This window comes from Lepus europaeus, chromosome X (assembly GCF_033115175.1).
Source record: "Lepus europaeus isolate LE1 chromosome X, mLepTim1.pri, whole genome shotgun sequence".
NCBI classification, from domain to species: Eukaryota; Metazoa; Chordata; class Mammalia; order Lagomorpha; family Leporidae; genus Lepus; species Lepus europaeus.
In genome coordinates, this window is record NC_084850.1 from 124,991,301 (window position 1) to 125,011,620 (window position 20,320).

Here is a 20,320-nt window from a genome sequence, read left to right on the forward strand (position 1 = left end):
TCAGCAAATTCTAAGTCGGGGGGGGGGGAGGTATTTGGGAAATGCACATAACATGGCTATATGCCTGGCTCACTAGGCTAATCCTCTGCCTGCGGCGCCGGCACACCAGGTTCCAGTCCCGGTTGGGGCGCCGGGTACTAGTCCTGGTTGCTCCTCTTCCAGGCCAGCTCTCTGATGTGGCTAGGGAGTGCAGTGGAGGATGGCCCAAGTGCTTGGGCCCTGCACCCCATGGGAGACTGGGAGAAGCACCTGGCTCCTGGCTTCGGATTGTTGCAGCGCCGGTCGTGGCAGCCATTAGGGGAGTGAACCAACGGAAGGAAGACCTTTCTCTCTGTCTCTCTCTCACTAACTCTGCCTGTAAAAAAATAAAAAAAAAAAGAAAAGAAAACAAGGCTGTTATATTTGAGAAGTCTTTACGAAGTTCATGGAAAATGTGTATTATGAAAAAAGTATGTATGGATTTCAAAATTTTTTTGCACCAAAATAAACATATCTTTTAATTTTATTTTCCAGGAACTTTCTTAAGTCCCCTTGTAGTCTCAGAAGACCACCTTTTCATTCTATTAACTAGTTTTGTTCTCTCATAAAGCCTCTTCACCACTTTTGAAATTGCTGATTTATTTTCCTTCACTATAGAGTAAGCCCCTCGTCATCCAAGGGAAGGGATTTTTGTCTTGGTTTTCTTTTGCATTCTCAGTGTGTAATTGTGCCTGGCTCAGTGCAAACCGCTCAGAGAATCAGGTCTCCAAATGAAATCATCTACTCTGGCCTTGAAGCTCTCTGGTTCAGCCAAGATGTCCAGCAGGGGGCAGGCCGACAACAGAAGAGGAAGTTTTTTCTCATTAGGTCAGTGGTTCGCAACGTTTGCTTACACTAGCATCACCTTGGGCACTTTCCGACAACTGCACCCATGACTAATTAAATCAGAATTTCCGGAGGGGGGCCTTGGCAGCAGTATTTTGGAAAGCTGCCCAGGAGATTCCAACGTGCAACTAAGGGCAAGAACCACAGACTGGGAGCTGAGCCGCAGGGATTAAGAATAACGGAGACAAAATGCACAGGGCTGACTCGCGTCTAGCTCCCAAATCACGCCCTGCTGGTTCTGCGTGGTTCATTTACTGGACATCGGCGGGAACAGGCCGGTTCTAGGGTGGGCAATAGGCCCTACGCAGCTGATTGAGCGGGAAACTGCGCAGAGGCGGACTCAGGTTCCAGCCAATGAACGGCTAGGGACTGCCAGGCGCAGCGGGGCCCCGCCCCGGAGGAGCAGCCTCTCCCTCCTGACAACTCGTTCACCCTCAAGAGCGGCCCCGCCCCCGGAATCGCGACCCCTCCGTGGCCCCGCCCGCTCTCAGCGTGGCCAAGGCCGCTCTCAGCGTGGCCCCGCCCCAGGAGGGGAAGCCCCGCCCACCTGACAACCCACCCCTCCCATCTCGGGAAGAACGGCTCCGCCCTCGGGCAGCGTGGCCCCGCCCTCCCGTAAGGGCGTGGTCGTGGGGAGCGAGGTTCCATCTCGCGTTCGCGTTCGCTGGCGTGCATCTTTATCGCTCCACTTACCCTTTGTCGACCGGCGCGTGGGGCGCATTCTTCAGCTGTTGGCACCGCGGCCGGGCGCAATGAGGCGGGCGGCAATGCGGTAGGTAGCAGGGCGTGGGAGGACCTCGCAGGGCGCTGTCCAAGGGCGGCTACGTCCTCCGTCTCAGCTGGGAGCGGGCTGAGGCGGAAGAAGCGGGCAGGGGCGCGCTGAACTCACGCCGTGGGCATTTGAGTTTTCAGGGTAAAGGGCGCCCGCCCACTGCGAACCCGCCCTGACACTGGTCTGTCGGCTTAGGGCAGGGCACCCCACTCCACCTTAGAGACTGCTAGCCCGGGGTTTGATCTTCAGAGTAAAGCCTCACTTTTAAGGGAGGAAGCTGGGTGTTCCCTGAAATTCCTTTCTCTTTGCTCATCGGGGATGTGGTTGGAGACGATTGTGTTGTAGCGCCTGGGCAGAAAGCTCGTATTTGCAGTCCCACCAGACGTCTCCCGTCTTTGCCTTTCTTCAGAGAACACTTTTAGGGTTTAGCACTTGACCCACTTGGAATCTAACCTCAATGTGTTGTAACTTGGGTGGAGATTGCAGGGTATGTTTTGGTTGTCTGGGCCTTTAGGTCTGTGTGACTAGGTTTCTGGTGCTAGTTTGAAACTTTTCCTTTAATGAGTAGCAAGGCCTTTGTAAAGGGGGTGGTGGTGTTTTAATTGGACTACTTGGTCTGTAATCTTCCCAGCTGGCACAATTAAGGACTGATGGCTTTAGACTCCAGGGCTGTGTCGCTCTCCTCCACACATGCCCCTCCCCGCACTCCTGCCTTTCCAAGTTCTTTATTCTTGGCTGGGTCTCAGGGTGCTACACCTGTTCCAGTTTCTGGAGGCATCTACTGCCAGTGGGCCTTCCTTGCCTCTAACCCTCTACCCTCGGTGTAGCCCAGAGTTCCGATCCACATTGATCCCGCCAGTTCTCTTGGCCTTGGGTCTCTGCGCTCTCCTTCCACATTATATCTGTTCTATATTTCTATTTCTGTGTATCTTTCTCTCGCCCACGGTTCCTAGAGTCCTTGCTATCTGTTGAAAGGGTTCTCTGAATTTCCCTTTCTCTTGCTTACAGCACTTGAAAAGAACAAAGGCTTTGCTACATTATTTGAAGACAGGCTGAAAATCATTACAAGGAGGAGCTCAGTCGACTTTAGTTTGCATTGGCTATATTGTGAAAGGCCTCCCACAGCCTCCATGGTCTGATTCTGAAATCTGGGAGGGACTGACCTCCCTCAGTTTGGAGGCTCTCCTTTGCACTAAACCCTGAGAGCCCTGAGTGCTTGTCTCATGCGTCCCATGGAACCTGAAATGGGCTGTGGCAGTGTCTAGTGAAAGTTCACACATGAATACAGACACTGTGTAAGGATTAGGTTGATGAGTGGGCAACCTTCACAGCTTTTTTTTTCCCAGACTCACAAGAGGCACCTGAGTTCATTTAGTCTCTAAATTGAAAATTGAGGTATTGCCTTAGACTGGAGGGCATATGAGTGGCACTGCCTGTTACTGTAATCAAAACTTTTTCATATTGGGACTCAAGATGAAGCCGAGACATTTCTTTTCATACCTCCACGTGATTGTGTGATTCCGCAAGCAGACCATGGAGAGGTTGGGCTCCTAGGTCACTTGTTACTGGAAAGGTTCAATCATGGGGTCCTGGGGGCTGAGTGTCCCCAAGGCCGCTTAACAGTTCTTCTAAAGACCTAGAAGTTTTGATGTAAGACCCCTGAGAGCTGTAAGGGGATACGCCTCTAACCCTCAGGTACTGTCTTCACCCAGGTGCTCCCTCTGCAATCATGCAGCACTCAAGGATGAGCATATGTTTTGAGACATGGACAGTTAGGTGATTTCTCTGTGGTATAAACACAGATTTAAACAAACCTACAATACACCTAGGCCACATGGTATGTTTTTCCCCTAGGTTACAAGTCTGTACAGCATGCTACTGTGCTGAATACTACAGGCAGCTGTGATACAATGGTATTTATCTAAACACAGAAAAGGTACAGCAAGAATAAACTATAAAAGATTTAAAAAATGGTGCACCTGTACAGGGTGCTTACCGTAGGTGGAGCTTGCAGAACTAGAAGCTGCTCTGGGTGAGTTAGTCGGTGGCAAGTGAATGGGAAGGCCAAGGATGTTAATGATGCACTTAGGTTACACTAATTTCAAAACATTTTTTTCTTCAGTAATAAACCTTAGCTTACTGTAACTTTTTTTTTTTTTACAAAGGTTATTTATTTGAAAGAGAGAGAGAGAAAAAAAGATCATCCATCCACTGGTTAACTCCGCAGATGGCTGCTATAGTCAGGGCTGGACCAGGCTGAGGACAGGAGCTTCCTTCAGGTCTCCAAGCTCTTGGCCATCTTCCACTGCTTTTCTCAGGCCATTAGCAAGGAGTTCGAATAGAAATGGAGCAGCTAGGACTTGAACTGGTGTCCATATAGGATGCTGGCATTGCAGACCACAGCTATACCCACTACGTCACAGCGCTGGCCTCCAACTATAACTTTTTTTACTTTATAAACTTGTGAATTTTTGTAGACTTTTGGACTATAAATACTTAGCTTAAAACACAAATACATTATACAACTGTACAAAATATTTTCTTTATTACTCTATGCTTTAAAAAAAAACCAAAAGATTTCATTTATTTATTTGAAAGACAGTTACTGAGAGAGATTGATCTTCTATCTGTTGGTTTACTCCCCAAAATGGCTGCAATGACTGGGGCTGGGCGAAGCCGAAGCCAGGAGCCTGGAACTCTATCTTGGTTTCCCACATGGCAGGGGCCCAAGTACTTAGCCATCTGTTGCTGCTTTCCCATGTGCATAGCAGCAGGGACTTGAACTGGTGCCCATATGGAATGCTGGTATTGCAGGCGGTGACTTAACCCACTGACTCACAGCACTGGCCCCTGTAGACTTTTTCTGTTTTGAAAATACTTGATCTGTGGGGTCGACACTGTGGCACAGTGGGTTAACACCTGGTCTGAAGTGCCGGCATCCCATATGGGTGCCTGCTCAAGACCCGGCTGCTCCACTTCCAATTCAGCTCTCTGCTATGGCCTGGGAAAGCAGTGGAAGATGGCCCAAGTCCTTGGACCCCTGCACCCGCATGGGAGACCCAGAGGAAGCTCCTGGCTTCAGATCAGCGCAGCTCCAGCCATTTCAGCCAACTGGGGAGTGAACCAGCCGATGGAAGACACATCCCCTCCCCACCCACCCCCGTAACTCTGACTTTCAAATAAATCAACCTTAAAAAATAAAAAAAATTTAATCCTTACTTTCACTTTTCTGTTAAAAATTAAGGACTGAGCATTGTGGCACGCTGGGTTAAGCAGCCTTTTGGGGTGCCTGCATCCCATATCACAATGCTTGTTTGAGTTCTGGTTACTCTGCTTCTGATCCAACTTCCTGCTAATGCATCCCTGGAGGGAGCAGATAGTGGTTCAAGGGGTTGGCCCTCTGCCACCCATATTGGAAACCCGGATGCAGTTCCAAGCTCCTGGCTTTGCCTTGGCTCACCCCTGGTGGTTGTGGACATTTGTGTTGCTCTGTCTTTCAAGTAGATGAAAATAAATTAATGTTTTAAAAAGAAAAATGTTAAATGTCTAATATTTTTAAAAAATGAACACACACACACACTAGCCTAGGGCTACACAGAGTGAGGATCATGTTCAATAGGGTCTTCCACCTCCGCATCTTGTCCCACTGGAAGGCCTTGGGGGCAGTAACAGGCATACAACTGATATCACCTGTGATAGCAACGCTACCTTCTGGACACATCCTAAGGGACCTGAGTCCCCATTGAGAAAGTGTCCTTCTTTTCAGAAATACCTGGTGATTTGCTTGGTTTGTTTCTTTTTTTCATCATGGATTTGCTTGTAAACAGATGATGCACTATGAACATTCTTCTTTGTTAATGAAAACCTTTCTGTGTTGGGATCCATGTTTTCAAACTCTTTAAGGAGCTGATTGAGGTCTGCTGGAACTTATGTACCATTTCACTGAATTTTCTTGGGGGTTCTTTTTCTTATGCATTTATCTTTCCTCTTGCCTCTTTTTCATTTATTCATTCACTGGGTGATAGGAAAATGTTAGCTCCATTATAATATTATGGGAATACCATTGTATAGGCAGTCCCTTTTTTTATGGTGAAAAACATATATTTAGAATTAGCCAGCTGGACTCAGATCATCCCCATTTTGTTGGCAACATCCAAAGCATCATAGTCAGGAGCCCGCCGAACATACGCCTTCTCCTCTCCATCAGGTCTGATCAGGGTGTTGCCTTTGGCTACATCAATGTCGTAAGTTTCTTCAGTGCTTGTTTCATCTGGTGCTTGTTGGCCTTGACATCCACAATGAACACCAGTGTGTTGTCTTCTGTGTTCTTCATGGCCAAATCAGTGATCGGGGGGAACTTGCTGATGGCATAGTGGTCAAGCTTGTTTCTCCTGGGGGCGCTCTTCCGAGGATATTTGGGCTGCCATCCGAGGCGTAGTGTCTTGGGCTGCCGGAACGTGGGCGATGTGTGGATCTTCTTTTTTCTTGTGGCTGTGGACGCCTTTCAGCACTGCCTTCTTGGCCTTCAAGGCCTTCGCTTTGGCTTTGACTTGAGGAGGGGCAGGAGCTTCCTTCTTCGCCTTCGGCTCCATCTTGGTGAAAAGTGTATATGCAGTCTTTCATGGACCAAAACATCATGCCACAAATGACTGTATATAAAAGGGTAACCTCAAAAAGTTCATGGAAACGTGGAATTATAATTTAAGTTTATTTTGATACAGAGACTTTGAAATCCATGCATAATTTTTCATAATATGCATTTTCTTGAACTTTTTGAAGGCCTTCCCCATAAGGGAGGTAGCCTGAGAATGTGAAAAGAGCAACTTACATGTGCACGTGTGTGTGCGTTGGGGGGGCAATTAAAGGAATTGGGTTCTATCTAGACTTGACCAGGAAATGCACGCTCCTATTTCTGTTCTTTGCTACTAGACTAGTTGACTTGATGAAAGTCAAGGATTTATTGTAGCAGCACACATGTGTCAAGACTACATTTTTTTTTAAAGATTCATTTACTTATTTGAAAGGCAGAGATAAGAAGGAGAAAGAAATCTTCCATCTGCTGGTTTACTCCCCATAGGCTGCAGTGGCCAGGGCAGGGTCAGGCCAAACCCAGTAGCTTTTTCTGGTCTCCCACATGAGTGCAGGAGCCCAAGTACTTGGGCCATCTTCCACTGTTTTCCCAGGCGCATTAGCAGGGACTTGGATTGAAGTGGAGCAGCCAGGACTTGAACAAGCACCCATATACCATATACCATATACCACAGCACTGGCTCCTACATGTAGATTTCAAAATATTTTTGAAGAGAGACTTTGCCTGAATGCTTTTATTGAGGAGAAAATTTTATATGATAGTTTGAGCTCTAAAGAAAATTAAAAATACACTTTTCCTTTTTAAATTTTTGGTTAATCATAACTTATCCCTGTATTCAGTAGTGAGAATTTACGAGAGATTGGAGCTAGAAGGAGTGGCGGTATGTGTGCTTCGTGACCTTCAATGCCTTGCCTTCTTCAGCTGTGCCCTCACCAGTCAGTCTTTAATCCCAGATACATGTGTGTTACAGCGATATGATAATGTGTTTTTGGGAGCCAACAGTTAAGCAATAGTGAACACAAATCAATGTAAACAATTTAGTGTGGGAGAATCAGTTAGATTTGGATAAATAACTTCTGTTTTATTCTGTTGGAGATCTTGGAAATTTCTACTCAAGTCCAATAAATTCTTTGAGTCTGGGAATGGCTAGTTCAATGTTCAAAGTTGATTCAGTTATAATTGCACTTATCTTGTTTATTCAGGAAATACAGTGTGATAATCAAGAACAAAATAAATGTTCATAATTAATTTGCTTAGTTGTTTACCAAATCGATTCAGGGCTTCTGAAGCTGGTAAAATAGAGCAAGAATCAATCTATTAAACCTGTTTGCCGTCTTTTATTTACTTTGTAGATAATTACCTAATTGGTCTCTGCTGGCAAGAAATGTTGAGTTGGAGAGAAGACTATGGACTAACCTCGTATGCAGACATATGTATACTTGTGAAGCAAGTGCAGGCTCCACGAGACAGTGAAACATGACATTGTGGTGTAACCACATGCTCTGGGAGGAGGCGTCTTCGGAGCTGTCAAGGAAGAAGCTCTGGAACCTGTTCTAAGTGTGTTTTATCTTGTTTTATAGGCTTGGCGCCTTGAGCAAGGGGCTGCTCACTCCTGGCAGAGGACTGACTCAAGGCTCTCAGGACCCTAGGAAGCAGGGAATCTTGCATATTCGTGAAGGCAAGCATGGATTTTATCTTTTATGTCCACGTGGTGACAAACTATTCTAATTTTTGGGAGATGTATTATGGAATGATAGTGTAAACTGAAGAAGCAAATATATTAAAGCTGGAAGTTGTATAAACATCTCATTTATAAAATGACCAGGGTAGCTGCATAATCACTTTGAGTAGAAATCACATTCAGAATTTGAGCTCTTGTTCCTTGGAGCCTTGGGGACTAAGCTCTTTTAAGTGGTTCTACTTCCTGTGTGTGTGTGTCAAAGCGATGGCAGAAAGAGATCTCTTGTGATGGGCCTGTTGGTTGTACCAGCCAAATGCTCCTAGTCCATAGTTTTCTTAGAGGGACTCTATCCATGCTTAATTGAAGTTCATTTCAGTTACTGATATTGATATATGCAAACTATGGATTGCTTTTATTAATATGGGAGTATTAACTATAATTAAAATAGTGACCTTTCAAGGATCCAATTAATATATGGGTATATGTATTTACTCATGTATATGTAAATGAAGTTTAAAATTCCTTCTTGGAAGGCACCTGCCACTCTTAGTATAATGACCAAACTGGTAATAATCATTTTTTATGTCACGGAGCACCAGTAATTAGTGTACTGTTTGGGGTACTTTTTTTCTATTCTTTTATTTAATGAAGTCTGTTGCTCATAATTTCAACAAATAAATTTTTAAAATAACTCTGCCTTTCAAAAAATTATATAGGGAGAGGGAAATGGGGGAAGAGATAGAGTTGTCTTCCATCTGCTGGTTCACTCTCCAAATGGCCACAATAACTGGGGCTGGGCCAGGGTCAGGCTGAAGTCAGGAACACCATCTGGTCTGTTGCTTTCCCAGGCACGTTACCAGAGAGCTGGATCAGAAGTGGAGCAGCTAGGTCTGGTGCTGTGGCATACCGGATAAAGCCGCCTGTAGTGCTGGCGTCCCTTATGGGCGCCGGTTTGAGTCCTGGCGGCTCCACTTCTGATCCAGCTCTCTGCTATGGCCTGGAAAAGCAGTAGAAGGTGGCCCTAGTCCTTGGGCCCCTGCACCCATATGGGAGACCCAGAAAAAGCTCCTGGCTTTGGATCAGTACAGCTCTGGCTATTGTGGTCAATTGGGGAGTGGATCAGCGAATGGAAGACCTCTTTCTCTCTGCCTCTCCTTTTTTTAATTTAAGATTTATTTATTTATTTGAAAGTCAGAGTTACACAAAAGGAGAGGCAGAGAGAGAGGTCTTCCATCCACTGGTTCACTCCCCAGTTGGCTGCGATGGCTGCAGCTATGCTTCTCTGAAGCCAGGAGCTTGCTCCAGGTCTTCCTATGAGGGTGCGGGGGCCCAAGAACTTGGGCCATCTTCTACTGCTTTTTCAGGCCATAGCAGAGAGCTGGATCAGAAGTGGAGCAGGCGTTACTCGAACCAGAGCCCATATGGGATGCCGGCACTGCAGGTAGCGGCTTTACCTGCTATGCCACAGTACAGGCCCCTCTGCCTCTCCTTCTCTTTAACTCTGACTTTCAAATGAATAAATAAACTTTAAAAAAAAGTGGAGCAGCCAGGACTTGAACTGGTGCTAACATGGTGTGCCAGCATTGCAGGTGGTGGCCACAATGCCAGCCCCCAAAATCTTTAAACTCATGAGGAAAAAAAGATCAGAAATAATATAAATTTACTAATGGGTCAATTTTGTAACTTTTTGTGATTTATTTGTAGTTAGAGTATGCACCAAATTTATTGTGTGTGCAGATTTATTATGTAGCCATATAAAATGCTTGTTAGTCTATATTTGGTTTTTGGATCAGTTTTTTTTTAAAGATCTATTTGTTTGAAAGACTGACAGTGAGAAGGAGAGACAGAGATCTTCACTATGGTAGTTTACTCCCAAGATGGCCACTATGGCCAGGATTGGGCCAGGCTGAAGCCAGCAGCGAGGAGCTTCTTCCAGGTCTCTCACATGGGTACAAGGGCCCAAGCATTTGGACCATCTTCAGCTGCTTTCCCAGGTGCATTAGCAGAGAGTTGGATTGGAAGTGGAACAGCCGGGATGTTGGGTCTTAGTCCACCCGTACAAGGATGGACTGGGTCCGAGGAAAGGTAAGTGCGACCGCTCGCCCGTTCCCCAGCCTCCCTGTCCCGGAGACAATCAGACGCAGCGGGGAGCCAAGTCTAGCAAGGACTCAGTCACCTTCTGTATAATAGTACCTTTTATAACACAAAACTGCAGAGTCATTGGGGCAGGGCTAAGGACCAACCAATCACTTAAAAAATCACCTTACAGGGGGATTTCTATAGGACTAGCCCTATGTCTATACACTTGTTACTAGTTTTGTTACCTCCCCTGATGTTGCGCAGCCAGTTAGTTTTAGTGGTAAACAACTTTGGATTTCGCCCATCTTACTTCCTCTGGGCGCCATCTTACTTGGCTCCACGCGGCTTTGTTCCGCGCAGCTCGGGCGGGGGCACCCTGGAGCAGCTGTGCATGCGGAGCCCCCGGGCCGGGCCTGGCCTGGCCTGGCCGCGCTCATGCCCCACAGATTCCCCCTTTTTGTTTTAGCACGCGATCCCTGTCTTAGGTTGCCCCCAGCCGTCCTTGCCCTTACCCGTCATTGGTAACCCAGGCAGCTTGGCCATGAGCCCTGTCTTAGGTTGGTGCAGGACGCTGGGTGCTTTACCCGTCTTGGGGTGTCGCGTGACTTGTAATTATGGGGGCGTGGTGAGCTTTCTCCACCGCCTGTCTTAGGTTGTTCCGGTCCATCCGGAATCTTACCCGTCATTGGCAATGTGGAGAGCACCGGGGGTGCTTCCCCAGTTCAGGGGATCGTAGCCCTCTGTGGCTAGCAGCCTCTGCTAATGAACCTCAACCTGTCTTACCCTCTATGCGCTGTTGTATAAACTGTATAAGCCTATTCGTTATGCATGGGCCAATAGCAAGGATTAAAAGCAGGGCAAGAAGCAGTCCAAGAAGAGAGAAGAGGTAGGGAAAGAGTCCATTAAGGCTCGTCCAAAAGAGGCTTTTTTGGAGTTCTCTTCGTCTTTTTCAGGTCCTCCTGAAGTGTTTTGATGATCTCGTTTGGGTCATCGAATCCCCCGTCACTGGGCTGGGCACTTCTTGTCAGGATCACAGTGCATCATCACCTGCCTCTGGATCTCCATCCATTTCTGGAAGAGGAAAGACAAGGGGATCTCCCTCAGGGGCAAACTGCTCCCTGGGTGGGTTGTTACTTGCCTCGGGCATAGGCCTGATATTTCTGGTCAGTATTTAAATTGGAGTTAACTCCCCTATGGGGAACACGCAGCCAAATCCTCTTCCCAACTGAATCAGTGGGTCAGGCCCTCTCCAGAGTCGGGTGAGAGGGTCTCTCCATCTAACAAGCATCTGAGGTTTAGGGGATAAATGTCCCCAATGTTTTTGGAACCTTGACTCCCTTGACCCTTTCAAAAAATTTAAAATATTGATGGTGAACAAGGCCTTATGTAACTGTAGATGGGGGGTAGCCACTCCCCCTTTTTGTTTTAATAACTGTTTTTTGAGGCATTGATGGTTTTTTTCCACCATAGCCTGTTTCTGTGGGTTGTGAGGAATTTTAGTAGAGTGTTGAATTATTTTACATCTTGGCAGCACTTTTAAACATCCCAATTGGTTATTATCTCTGTAAGATGAGAGATATATCTTTTGATATCTCCAGGGGCCCTTTTGGAGATACCAAAAGTTTAGAGAATTTAGAACTTTGATTTTTAGAAAGTTTGTTAAAGGTGCCAAGAGAACTTAGAGTATCTGGTTAGAATAGAATTTTTTAACATTCTGAAATGATAACCCTTCATTAGACAGGATGATCTTAACACTTTTAGAGCAGATCTAATCATAAAGGTATTTAGCAATGCTTTTCATCAATTTGAACTTAACAGAGACAGTAGAGTACACAATATATTACCTTGACAGAACATGAATTTTATGTTTTTTGTTATTGAATAAACACCTTGAACATAATAGTATACAAAATGATTACATGACTTAGAACTACTTAACAGAGCTAAAAAGAGCTTACATGACCTAACTTTAGAAATGGCAGAGTAACCCATTAAGCAGACACTGTTAAAAAGAGACACTATAGTTTTTGCAAAAACAGATTAAGATTTACGATTGAGACCATTTTAAGATATTTGCCAACATTAGTACACATTTTTTACTTCAACTTTAGGTCAATGTAATTTTGGCATTAGCACTCAACTTAAAGAAAACTCTGTAAACAATTTTAAAGTTGTAAACCTTTTAAAACCTTTTATGACTTGCTCACACCTGAAACTTTATACCTGTAGTTACTTTTACATAGTCTTGAATTGTCATGTATGGGCAATCTATGAGAATACATGCTAACAAACTCAAAAAGTCTCTTAATCGAATTTAAGATGTGAAAAGCACACAATACATAAGACACTGAGTTATTAATGAATACCACACCATTATTTAAATTAAAAGTCAAAATTACATTTCCATGCTTTTAAGTAACATAAGAATAACTCCTCCTGGACAGCAAACATAGACACTAGTACATGTTAACAACTTTGAAAAGACCTTCATCGTTAAGAGAAACAAGTTTAAAGCATATCAAAGACATGTAAAACCGAGCAAGTGAGCTACCAAGCAAACTGAAGGGCTTTGGCATTAACTTAATTCTCTGAACCAATCTGTATTGGCTTACTTTAGTTAGCAACATAAAGGCTTGTATACACAGAATTTACTCATTTTCCTAAGGCCACTCTAGCTGGAAAGCAAGAACATGAATACAGCACAGGTCTGACATTATTTACAACATTTTAATACACTTTGTATAATTTGAATTGACCCAAACAGTTGTTACTTTAACAAATTTAGAGTCCCATCCTTTGAGAGTTCCAGGGATCCTACTGGAAGTCCCAAAGTTGTTAGACTCCATTTGAGAATTTAAACTGTTAGAGAGTCAAACCACTCAGCCAAAAACTAGCACGTATAACCTGAGTATTTTAACCAAAGCTGTGGGGTAGATCTGATCAGAGTTAGGTAATCACTCAAACATTAAAGACAGACAAATCCAATGAAACACGAAACCTTTAAGACACGTGCAAACTCTTAGATAAGTTAACTACAGCAGCACAGAAAAGAGCTGGTCGTCAACGTAGGAGCCCATTGCTTAGGACAGGGAAACACATCTGAAACAAAGCCGCAGGGAATGAGACTTCCATAGTGCTGGAGAAAAAGTCTTATTAACTGCAAATAAAGACTCATTAGGTTGGAAAGGGTTAATGGATGAAGGTTTTTGTTCTTTTAGGTAAGGCCAGTGGTAGCCAAAGGCATTTTTTCTTCCCCCTCCTAGTGAGGACAGCATTGAATTGTAAATGGAGAGGAAAAAAGCAGCCCAAGGACTAGTCTCCCTAGAGTATCTAGCTGTGGCCTGAACGGGTGCAACAGGCTACACTGACTGAAAGAGAGTGCAGAGAAAAGCCATGGTCCCCCATTTACAGGGAAGACCGAGCACGCTGGGGCCTAGCAGGACTGGCTGTGGGGTTGGTAGGCAGGCTGTTTACAAGATGGCGGCGGGCGATTCAAGGGAGGTGAATAACCATAAAGGGGTGGCCACATGGGCGGAATTGGAGGCGCAGTGCGTTGAGGCAGTGCTGGGCTTTTAGGGGTTGCCGCCACACCTGAAAGTTCCACCTTAGTTTTAACTGCCTCTGGGGATTTATAAGCCTCCCTCAGGCCAGTGCAGGCCTCTTGATGATTAGCATTCATTTTTTCCCAAACAAGCATTTTAACAAACTGATCCCAAAGGTCCCCAGTCAGCAACTTACGATGGAGACTGTGTTCGACCCTAGCTACAAAATCTGGCAATGACTCTCCTGGCTTTTGTCGCACCCCTGCGATGGGAGATTCAGTGGGCCCCTCATCCAGCTTGTACCAGGCATTAAGTCCTGCCTGCCTCACTTGTTCACGGTATGGAGCAGGCAGCGCAGCTTGCTGGACCCCCGTAGAGAATCCTTCCCCCGTCCCAGCCAGCATAGCATATGTAATAGGGATAGCTGGCTGGGCTGCTCGGTTAGCTTCGGCTCTCACCCGGCACTCCTCCTTAAAGAAGGCGCACCACTTTATGAACTGTGAACTTGTGAGGACTGCCTTGGCCACGTCCAACCAGTCCTTGGGGACGCATGGGTGATAGGCTATATCTTGCAGCAGGGTTTGGGCCCAGGGGGTATTTGGCCCTTCTTCCACCACTGCCTTGAGAAGCCCCTTTAAGTCCTTCGCTTCCCAGAGATACCACTCCAGAGCTCTGTTGCCACCTGGAGCTAAATTAACAGGGTAGGCCTGAGGCAGCAGGTTCCCTGGCCCAGAGTTCACTTCCCTATGCTGCTTTATGTCCACCGGATAAGCTTCTGCAAAGGTTGCCTCATTTCTCCTCTCCCCTCCTGGGCAATCGTAAGTGCCCAGATCACAAAGCTCCCTCCGTGGCTCTACATAGGGGGAGGCCGCCTCTGCCCCGGGGAGGTATGGGGGTGGTCCCGGCCCTTCTAGGGTGGATGGGCTAGGCCGGACGATTTTTACTTTCATTTTTACCTCAACAGTTCGTGCCTCCACAGGCTCTCTGCATTCCTGATCAAACTTAGCCCATTTTCTCTCCCCACCATCTTCCTCTGAGGCTTTAGGCTCTCCCAAGTCCTGCACTTCCTCTTTTTCCCTCTCACCCTCCGAAGCTAGGGTTATAGCGGCTGGGTGGAAGGATGCTTTAAGGGCGGTATCAAAATGTCTCTCCCTCTTAAGGGTGAGTTTTTCCACCCATGACCAAGTGTTCCAAGAAAAGAGATTGGCCGTCTGAATCCAAAGGGCCAAGGTTATGACAGTTACCCAGACACTTTTTAACATATAGCGTAAGGCCTTTAAGGCCAGGTCCTTTTGGGACGAAATTGCATAAACCATACTAAGGTTTTCACTTACCCTGAGAGACCGCTTAGCCTCGGCCGAAAAGTAACTGTTCATGCCCCACGTTGGGCGCCAGATGTTGGGTCTTAGTCCACCCGTACAAGGATGGACTGGGTCCGAGGAAAGGTAAGTGCGACCGCTCGCCCGTTCCCCAGCCTCCCTGTCCCGGAGACAATCAGACGCAGCGGGGAGCCAAGTCTAGCAAGGACTCAGTCACCTTCTGTATAATAGTACCTTTTATAACACAAAACTGCAAAGTCATTGGGGCAGGGCTAAGGACCAACCAATCACTTAAAAAATCACCTTACAGGGGGATTTCTATAGGACTAGCCCTATGTCTATACACTTGTTACTAGTTTTGTTACCTCCCCTGATGTTGCGCAGCCAGTTAGTTTTAGTGGTAAACAACTTTGGATTTCGCCCATCTTACTTCCTCTGGGCGCCATCTTACTTGGCTCCACGCGGCTTTGTTCCGCGCAGCTCGGGCGGGGGCACCCTGGAGCAGCTGCGCATGCGGAGCCCCCGGGCCGGGCCTGGCCTGGCCTGGCCGCGCTCATGCCCCACACCGGGACTCAAACCAGCACTCAAATGGAATGCCAGAGCTGCAGGCGATGGCTTTACCCGCTACTCCACAGCACCAGCCCTGATCAGTTAGCTATTGAAAGACCAAGGGTGACTATATTTCCTATAACTGGAATATGTATTTTGAAATGATAGTAGAAACACATGAATTAAACATATTTGAGGTACTATAGATTCGGTTTTTTAGTTTCAAATTACTATTATCTAATTGATTTTCCTTCTATTCATATAGCATGTTCATCTATACATGTGAATCATGGTGTGTATGGTAATTAGTATCGACTTTTCTTTTAAGTGCTTGAATTTTATTTTAAGCTAATTCATTCTTGTACTTTTGGGCAGTGGGCATTAATTAAAATTATCTTGCATTCTTTTCTTGAGCTAAGTCTTTGCTTCATTTTTTTGCCTTAAACTTTTCTAACAAGTAGGATAGTTATAAATATATAGGAAATCAGACTCAGGTTTGGAAATGAATATTAGTTTCTATACCAAGTAATTTGATCTACTTCCTGTAAGAAGAAAAAAATTAAGAAGGTAGGAGGGATCCTGTTTGTAATTTCTCCATCATAAAGGGCTTCTGCTGACACTGATAAAGCCCCAGTGGGTGAATAATTGAAGTTCCTTTTTTTTTTGTTTACATAACCCCCAGTGACTGGCACAGAGGTGTTCTTTTCTGCACTAAGCTGGTAGTATAGTTGTTTCAGGTTTTCAAGAGTAGAGGCTGATCCCTTCCCTGAGCCATTTATTGTGGCATTAAATGGAGAATCTTGGGTCTTAAGATCTTTTGAATGCATGAATCACTTTTCACAGTTCTTGAGCTCATTGCCACAATCCAGGTCTCATATGAAGATACTTTAAAAAGTTCATGGAAAAATGGAATTTATGCGTTTCTGTTGGTGCCAAAATTTTTTTGATGCACAAAGAGTTTTTTCATAATATGTATAAAATGTATATTCTGAGGAAGTGATACATGGATTTCAAAAAAATTTTTGCACCAAAGTTCATATTTTAAATTTTGTGTCCGTGAACTTTTTGAAGTGCCTTCATATTTCTGTTTGATGGAGTAACCTTTTATTTTTGTTTCAGTTCGAGATAAGTTGCGGGAGATTGTAGGAGTATCCACAAACTGGAGGTATGTATGCTGGTGTTTGTTCTTTCTTCCCCAAGGTCTTTTATGTTAGGCTGTATTTAGATTCAGTTGATGGGGAGCATTGTGTTTGAAGATGGATTAAGTTCTTTGGAGGAAAAGATCAATACTGTAATATGCTGAGCAGTTGTATCATTATTAGAAACAGTGTGATTTACAGATACTGTGTACTTATCCAGGGGCATCCAGATGCATTACCTCACTGAGCCTCATAAAGAAATCGGTGACATGCTTACGGCATATGTTCCTATTCCTTTTTTTTTTTTTACACATGATGAAATAAACTCAGATTAAACTATTTGGTGTCAGGGATTGGGATTGGAATCCAAGTCTCCTGGTTTTTCTATTTTTACAACTTGACTCTTCTGTTGTTTCTTGTCCATTCACAATTAACCGGATGTCCTATGTAACCTTTCACTGTCTCTCAGTATTTCCCTGCTGTAAAGTGAGATCATATCCTTCTTTGTGCCTAGAATTTTGAGGCTAAAATGAATGAAAACAAAAGCACAAATGATCATGACATAACTTTTTCTATTGTTGGTATGGAAATTAATGACTTATTTTTAAGTCCTTTTTTAAAAATATTTTCCATCAAATATGGAAAATAATTTGTAAAAGATTGATGTGTTTGAAAGACAGTGTTAGAGAAAGACACACACACATATATGCAGAGAGAGAGCGAGAGAGCGAGCAAGAGTGAGAGAGAGAAATCTTCAGTTTGCTAATTCACTCCCCAAATGCCTGCAATAGCAAGGAGTGGTTCAGGCTGAAACCAGGGGCCATCTGAGTCTCCCACATGGGTACAAGGGCCCAAGTAGTTGGGGCATCTTCTGTTGTTTCCCCAGGTACATTGGCAGGGAGCTGGATCAGAAGCAGAGCAACTAGGACTCGAACCAGCACTCTGATATGGGATGCCGATGTCACTGACGGGAGCTTGGTACACTGGGTCACAACACTGGTCCTTTTAAGTTATTTCTATGGAAAAATTTACTGAAGACTTGAAAGAATACTTATGTACTCACCACCTGGATTTAATTGTTAACATTTTGCCAAATTTTGCCAACATGCATACATTAGAGAAACCATTTCTAGGGAAATTATAGATATCATGACATTCACTGAAGCATGCATCTCCAGTAAGTAAATACGTTCTCTTACATAACATAATCAGCTTTCATTGTCTCCAACAAATAAGACATTCTCTTATGTAACAAAATTGACAGTAATTCCCTAATAGTAAATGTATTGCTCATCTATATTCAGATTTCCTCAACCATTCCCAAAATGTCCTTTAGGGTTTTTTAAAAATCATTAATGGAAGCTGGTGCTGTGGCATAGTGGGTAAAGCCTCCGCCTGTGATGCCAGCATCCCATATGGGCACTGGTTTGAGACCAGGCTGATCCACTTCCGATCCAGCTCTCTGCTATGGCCTGGGAAAGCAGTGGAGGATGGCCCAAGTCCTTGGGCCCCTGCACCCATGTGGGAGGCCCACATGAAGCTCCTGGCTCCTGGCTCCTGGCTTCAGATTGACCCAGCTCAAGCTGTTGCAGCCATTTTGGGGAGTGAACCAGCATGGAAGACCTCTTTCTCTGTCTCTCCCTCTCTCTGCCTATAACTCTGCTTTTCAAATAAATAAATAAATAAATAAATCTTAAAAGCTCATTTAAAAAACCCACAAAGCTAAAAAAAAATCCAATAAAGGATTGCATGGTACATTCTGATGGTTTTGATTTTCTGTTCTCCTTTAACCTAGAATAGTTGACAGTTACTGCCCCCCCCCAACACCTCAAACTTGTTTGTTGTGAGTTTGAGTTACAGAGATTTGTTGTGAGCTTGACTTAAAGAAGCTGTTTTTCTTGAGAAGATTCCACATTTCACATCCCTCATTCCTCATTCCTGGTACCATTTCACTTGTAACTGTCTCCTATATATTTTTAGGCTAACCATTTCTGTCAGTAATACGTAATAGATTAAGGTGAGAAAGACATTTTAATGAATGATGTCAACAATTTATTCCTTGTCCTTTTGTCTCTCTTCTACCTTAATCCTCTCTTCTTTTTTTCCCCTCTTTTCTTTTTTAATATTTATTTATTTGAAAGAGTTACAGCAAGAGAGGGAGAAACAGAGGAGAGAGATCTTCTAATTGCTGGTTCACTCACAAGATGGACCTAATGGTTGGAGCTGGGCTAATCCAAAGCCAGTAGCTTCCTGTTGGTCTCCCACATGGGTGTAGAGGCCCAAGGACTTGGGCCATCTTCTACTGCTTTCCTAGGCACATTAGCAGGGAGCTGGATCAGAAGTGGAGCAGTTGGGACTCAAAGCAGTCAGTACCCATGTGATACGCCAGCTCTGCAGGTGGCAGCTTAGTCTGCTGAGCTGCAGTGCTGGCCCCATCCTCTTTTCATGTTCACTTCCTGTTGGGCTTTTGTTCTGCCTCCCATACTTCCTTCAGCTAGAGTTCATTTTTCCTCCTCTGTCTTTCCTGAAACTGAAGGCAGAGTGAAGCCCAGAGAAGGCGGAGGGAATCAGAATAGTCAAGGTGAGAAACAAGACTATGGAGTTGAGTGGCCTTGCTGTTCTTTATCTCTTGTGTATACCATGTGTCCATCTCTGTATTTCAAATTTGGTTTCACTTATGCTATTCTTTGAGTAGACTTTTTAAAATTAATTCATTTAATTAACAGGCAGAATTAGAGAGAGAGGGAGAGACAGGTCTTGCATCCACTGGTTCACTCTCCAAATGGCTGCAATGCGTAGAGCTGGGCCAATCCAAAGCCAGGAGCCGTGAGCTTCTTTGTGTCTCCCACATGGGTGCAGGGACCCAAGCACTTGGACCCTCCTCTGCTGCTTTCCCAGGCCATCAGCAGGGAGCTGGATCTAAGTGGAGCAGCTGGGACTTGAACCGGTGTCCATGTGGGATGCTGGCAGTGCAGGTGGAGTCGGTCCAGACCTTTCTTTGCGCCTTTCCCGGTGTCCCCCGAGTAGGGGGGTGGCACCGTTCCTGTGTGTCTGAAGCTCGCATTCTTTCTGTCAGAGACCATGTGAAAGCGATGGAGGAGAGAAAGCTCCTTCACAGCTGTCTGGCGGACTCGCAGCAGGGCCTGCAGCCCAGGAGGATGAAGGACAGTTACATTGAAGTTCTCTTGCCTTTGGGCAGCGAGCCTGAATTACGAGAGAAATATTTGACTGTTCAAAACACTGTAAGGTAACGTGGCACTATTTTTGTATTATTTGTTTTTATTTTTTATTTTTAAATCAACTTTTAGGATGTAACTCACACACTGTAGAATTCACCTGTTTAAGATATACAACTTTCTGGTTTTTACTGTGTTCAGAGAGACGTGCAGCTGTCACTGCAATCAATTATAGAACATTTTCAGTGCCTCAGCGTGTGTTATTTATTTTTAAAAGAAAATCGTCATGACTTGGATTTAACTAATAGTTTGTTCTCTTTCACAGATTTGGCAGGATTCTTGAGGACCTTGACAGCTTAGGAGGTACTGATAGTATTTTAGTATTTCTAATAGATACTTACAGTATGTATTGGCTCCTGTGATGAAAAGACCTTTTCATTGTTTTTTTGTTAAGATTTTATTTATTTATTTGAGAGATGGAGGTAGAGGTAGAGGTAGAGGGCAGAGAGAGGTCTTCCATCCTCTGGTTCATTCCCCAAATGACTGCAACAGCTGGAGCTGAGGCGATCCAAAGCCAGGAGCTTCCTCTGGGTCTCCCAGACAGGTGC

The 20,320-nt window shown here is 44.8% G+C and overlaps 1 protein-coding gene across 3 annotated transcripts in view; it reads left to right on the plus strand.

The window, feature by feature from the left end:
* The first annotated feature begins 1,480 nt into the window (after window positions 1–1,480).
* ACOT9 (acyl-CoA thioesterase 9) overlaps window positions 1,481–20,320 on the plus strand; it is a 51,736-nt gene continuing 32,896 nt past the window's right edge. For 2 of the 3 annotated variants that reach the window (XM_062184500.1, XM_062184502.1), the window contains exons 1-6: window positions 1,481–1,636; window positions 7,808–7,905; window positions 15,663–15,689; window positions 16,517–16,562; window positions 19,613–19,783; window positions 20,038–20,075. In XM_062184500.1, the coding sequence (XP_062040484.1) occupies window positions 1,617–1,636; window positions 7,808–7,905; window positions 15,663–15,689; window positions 16,517–16,562; window positions 19,613–19,783; window positions 20,038–20,075 (400 nt within the window). In that variant the 5' untranslated portion in view covers window positions 1,481–1,616. The remainder of the gene's footprint in view (window positions 1,637–7,807; window positions 7,906–15,662; window positions 15,690–16,516; window positions 16,563–19,612; window positions 19,784–20,037; window positions 20,076–20,320) is intronic. The other variant, XM_062184501.1, reaches the window with a different exon arrangement.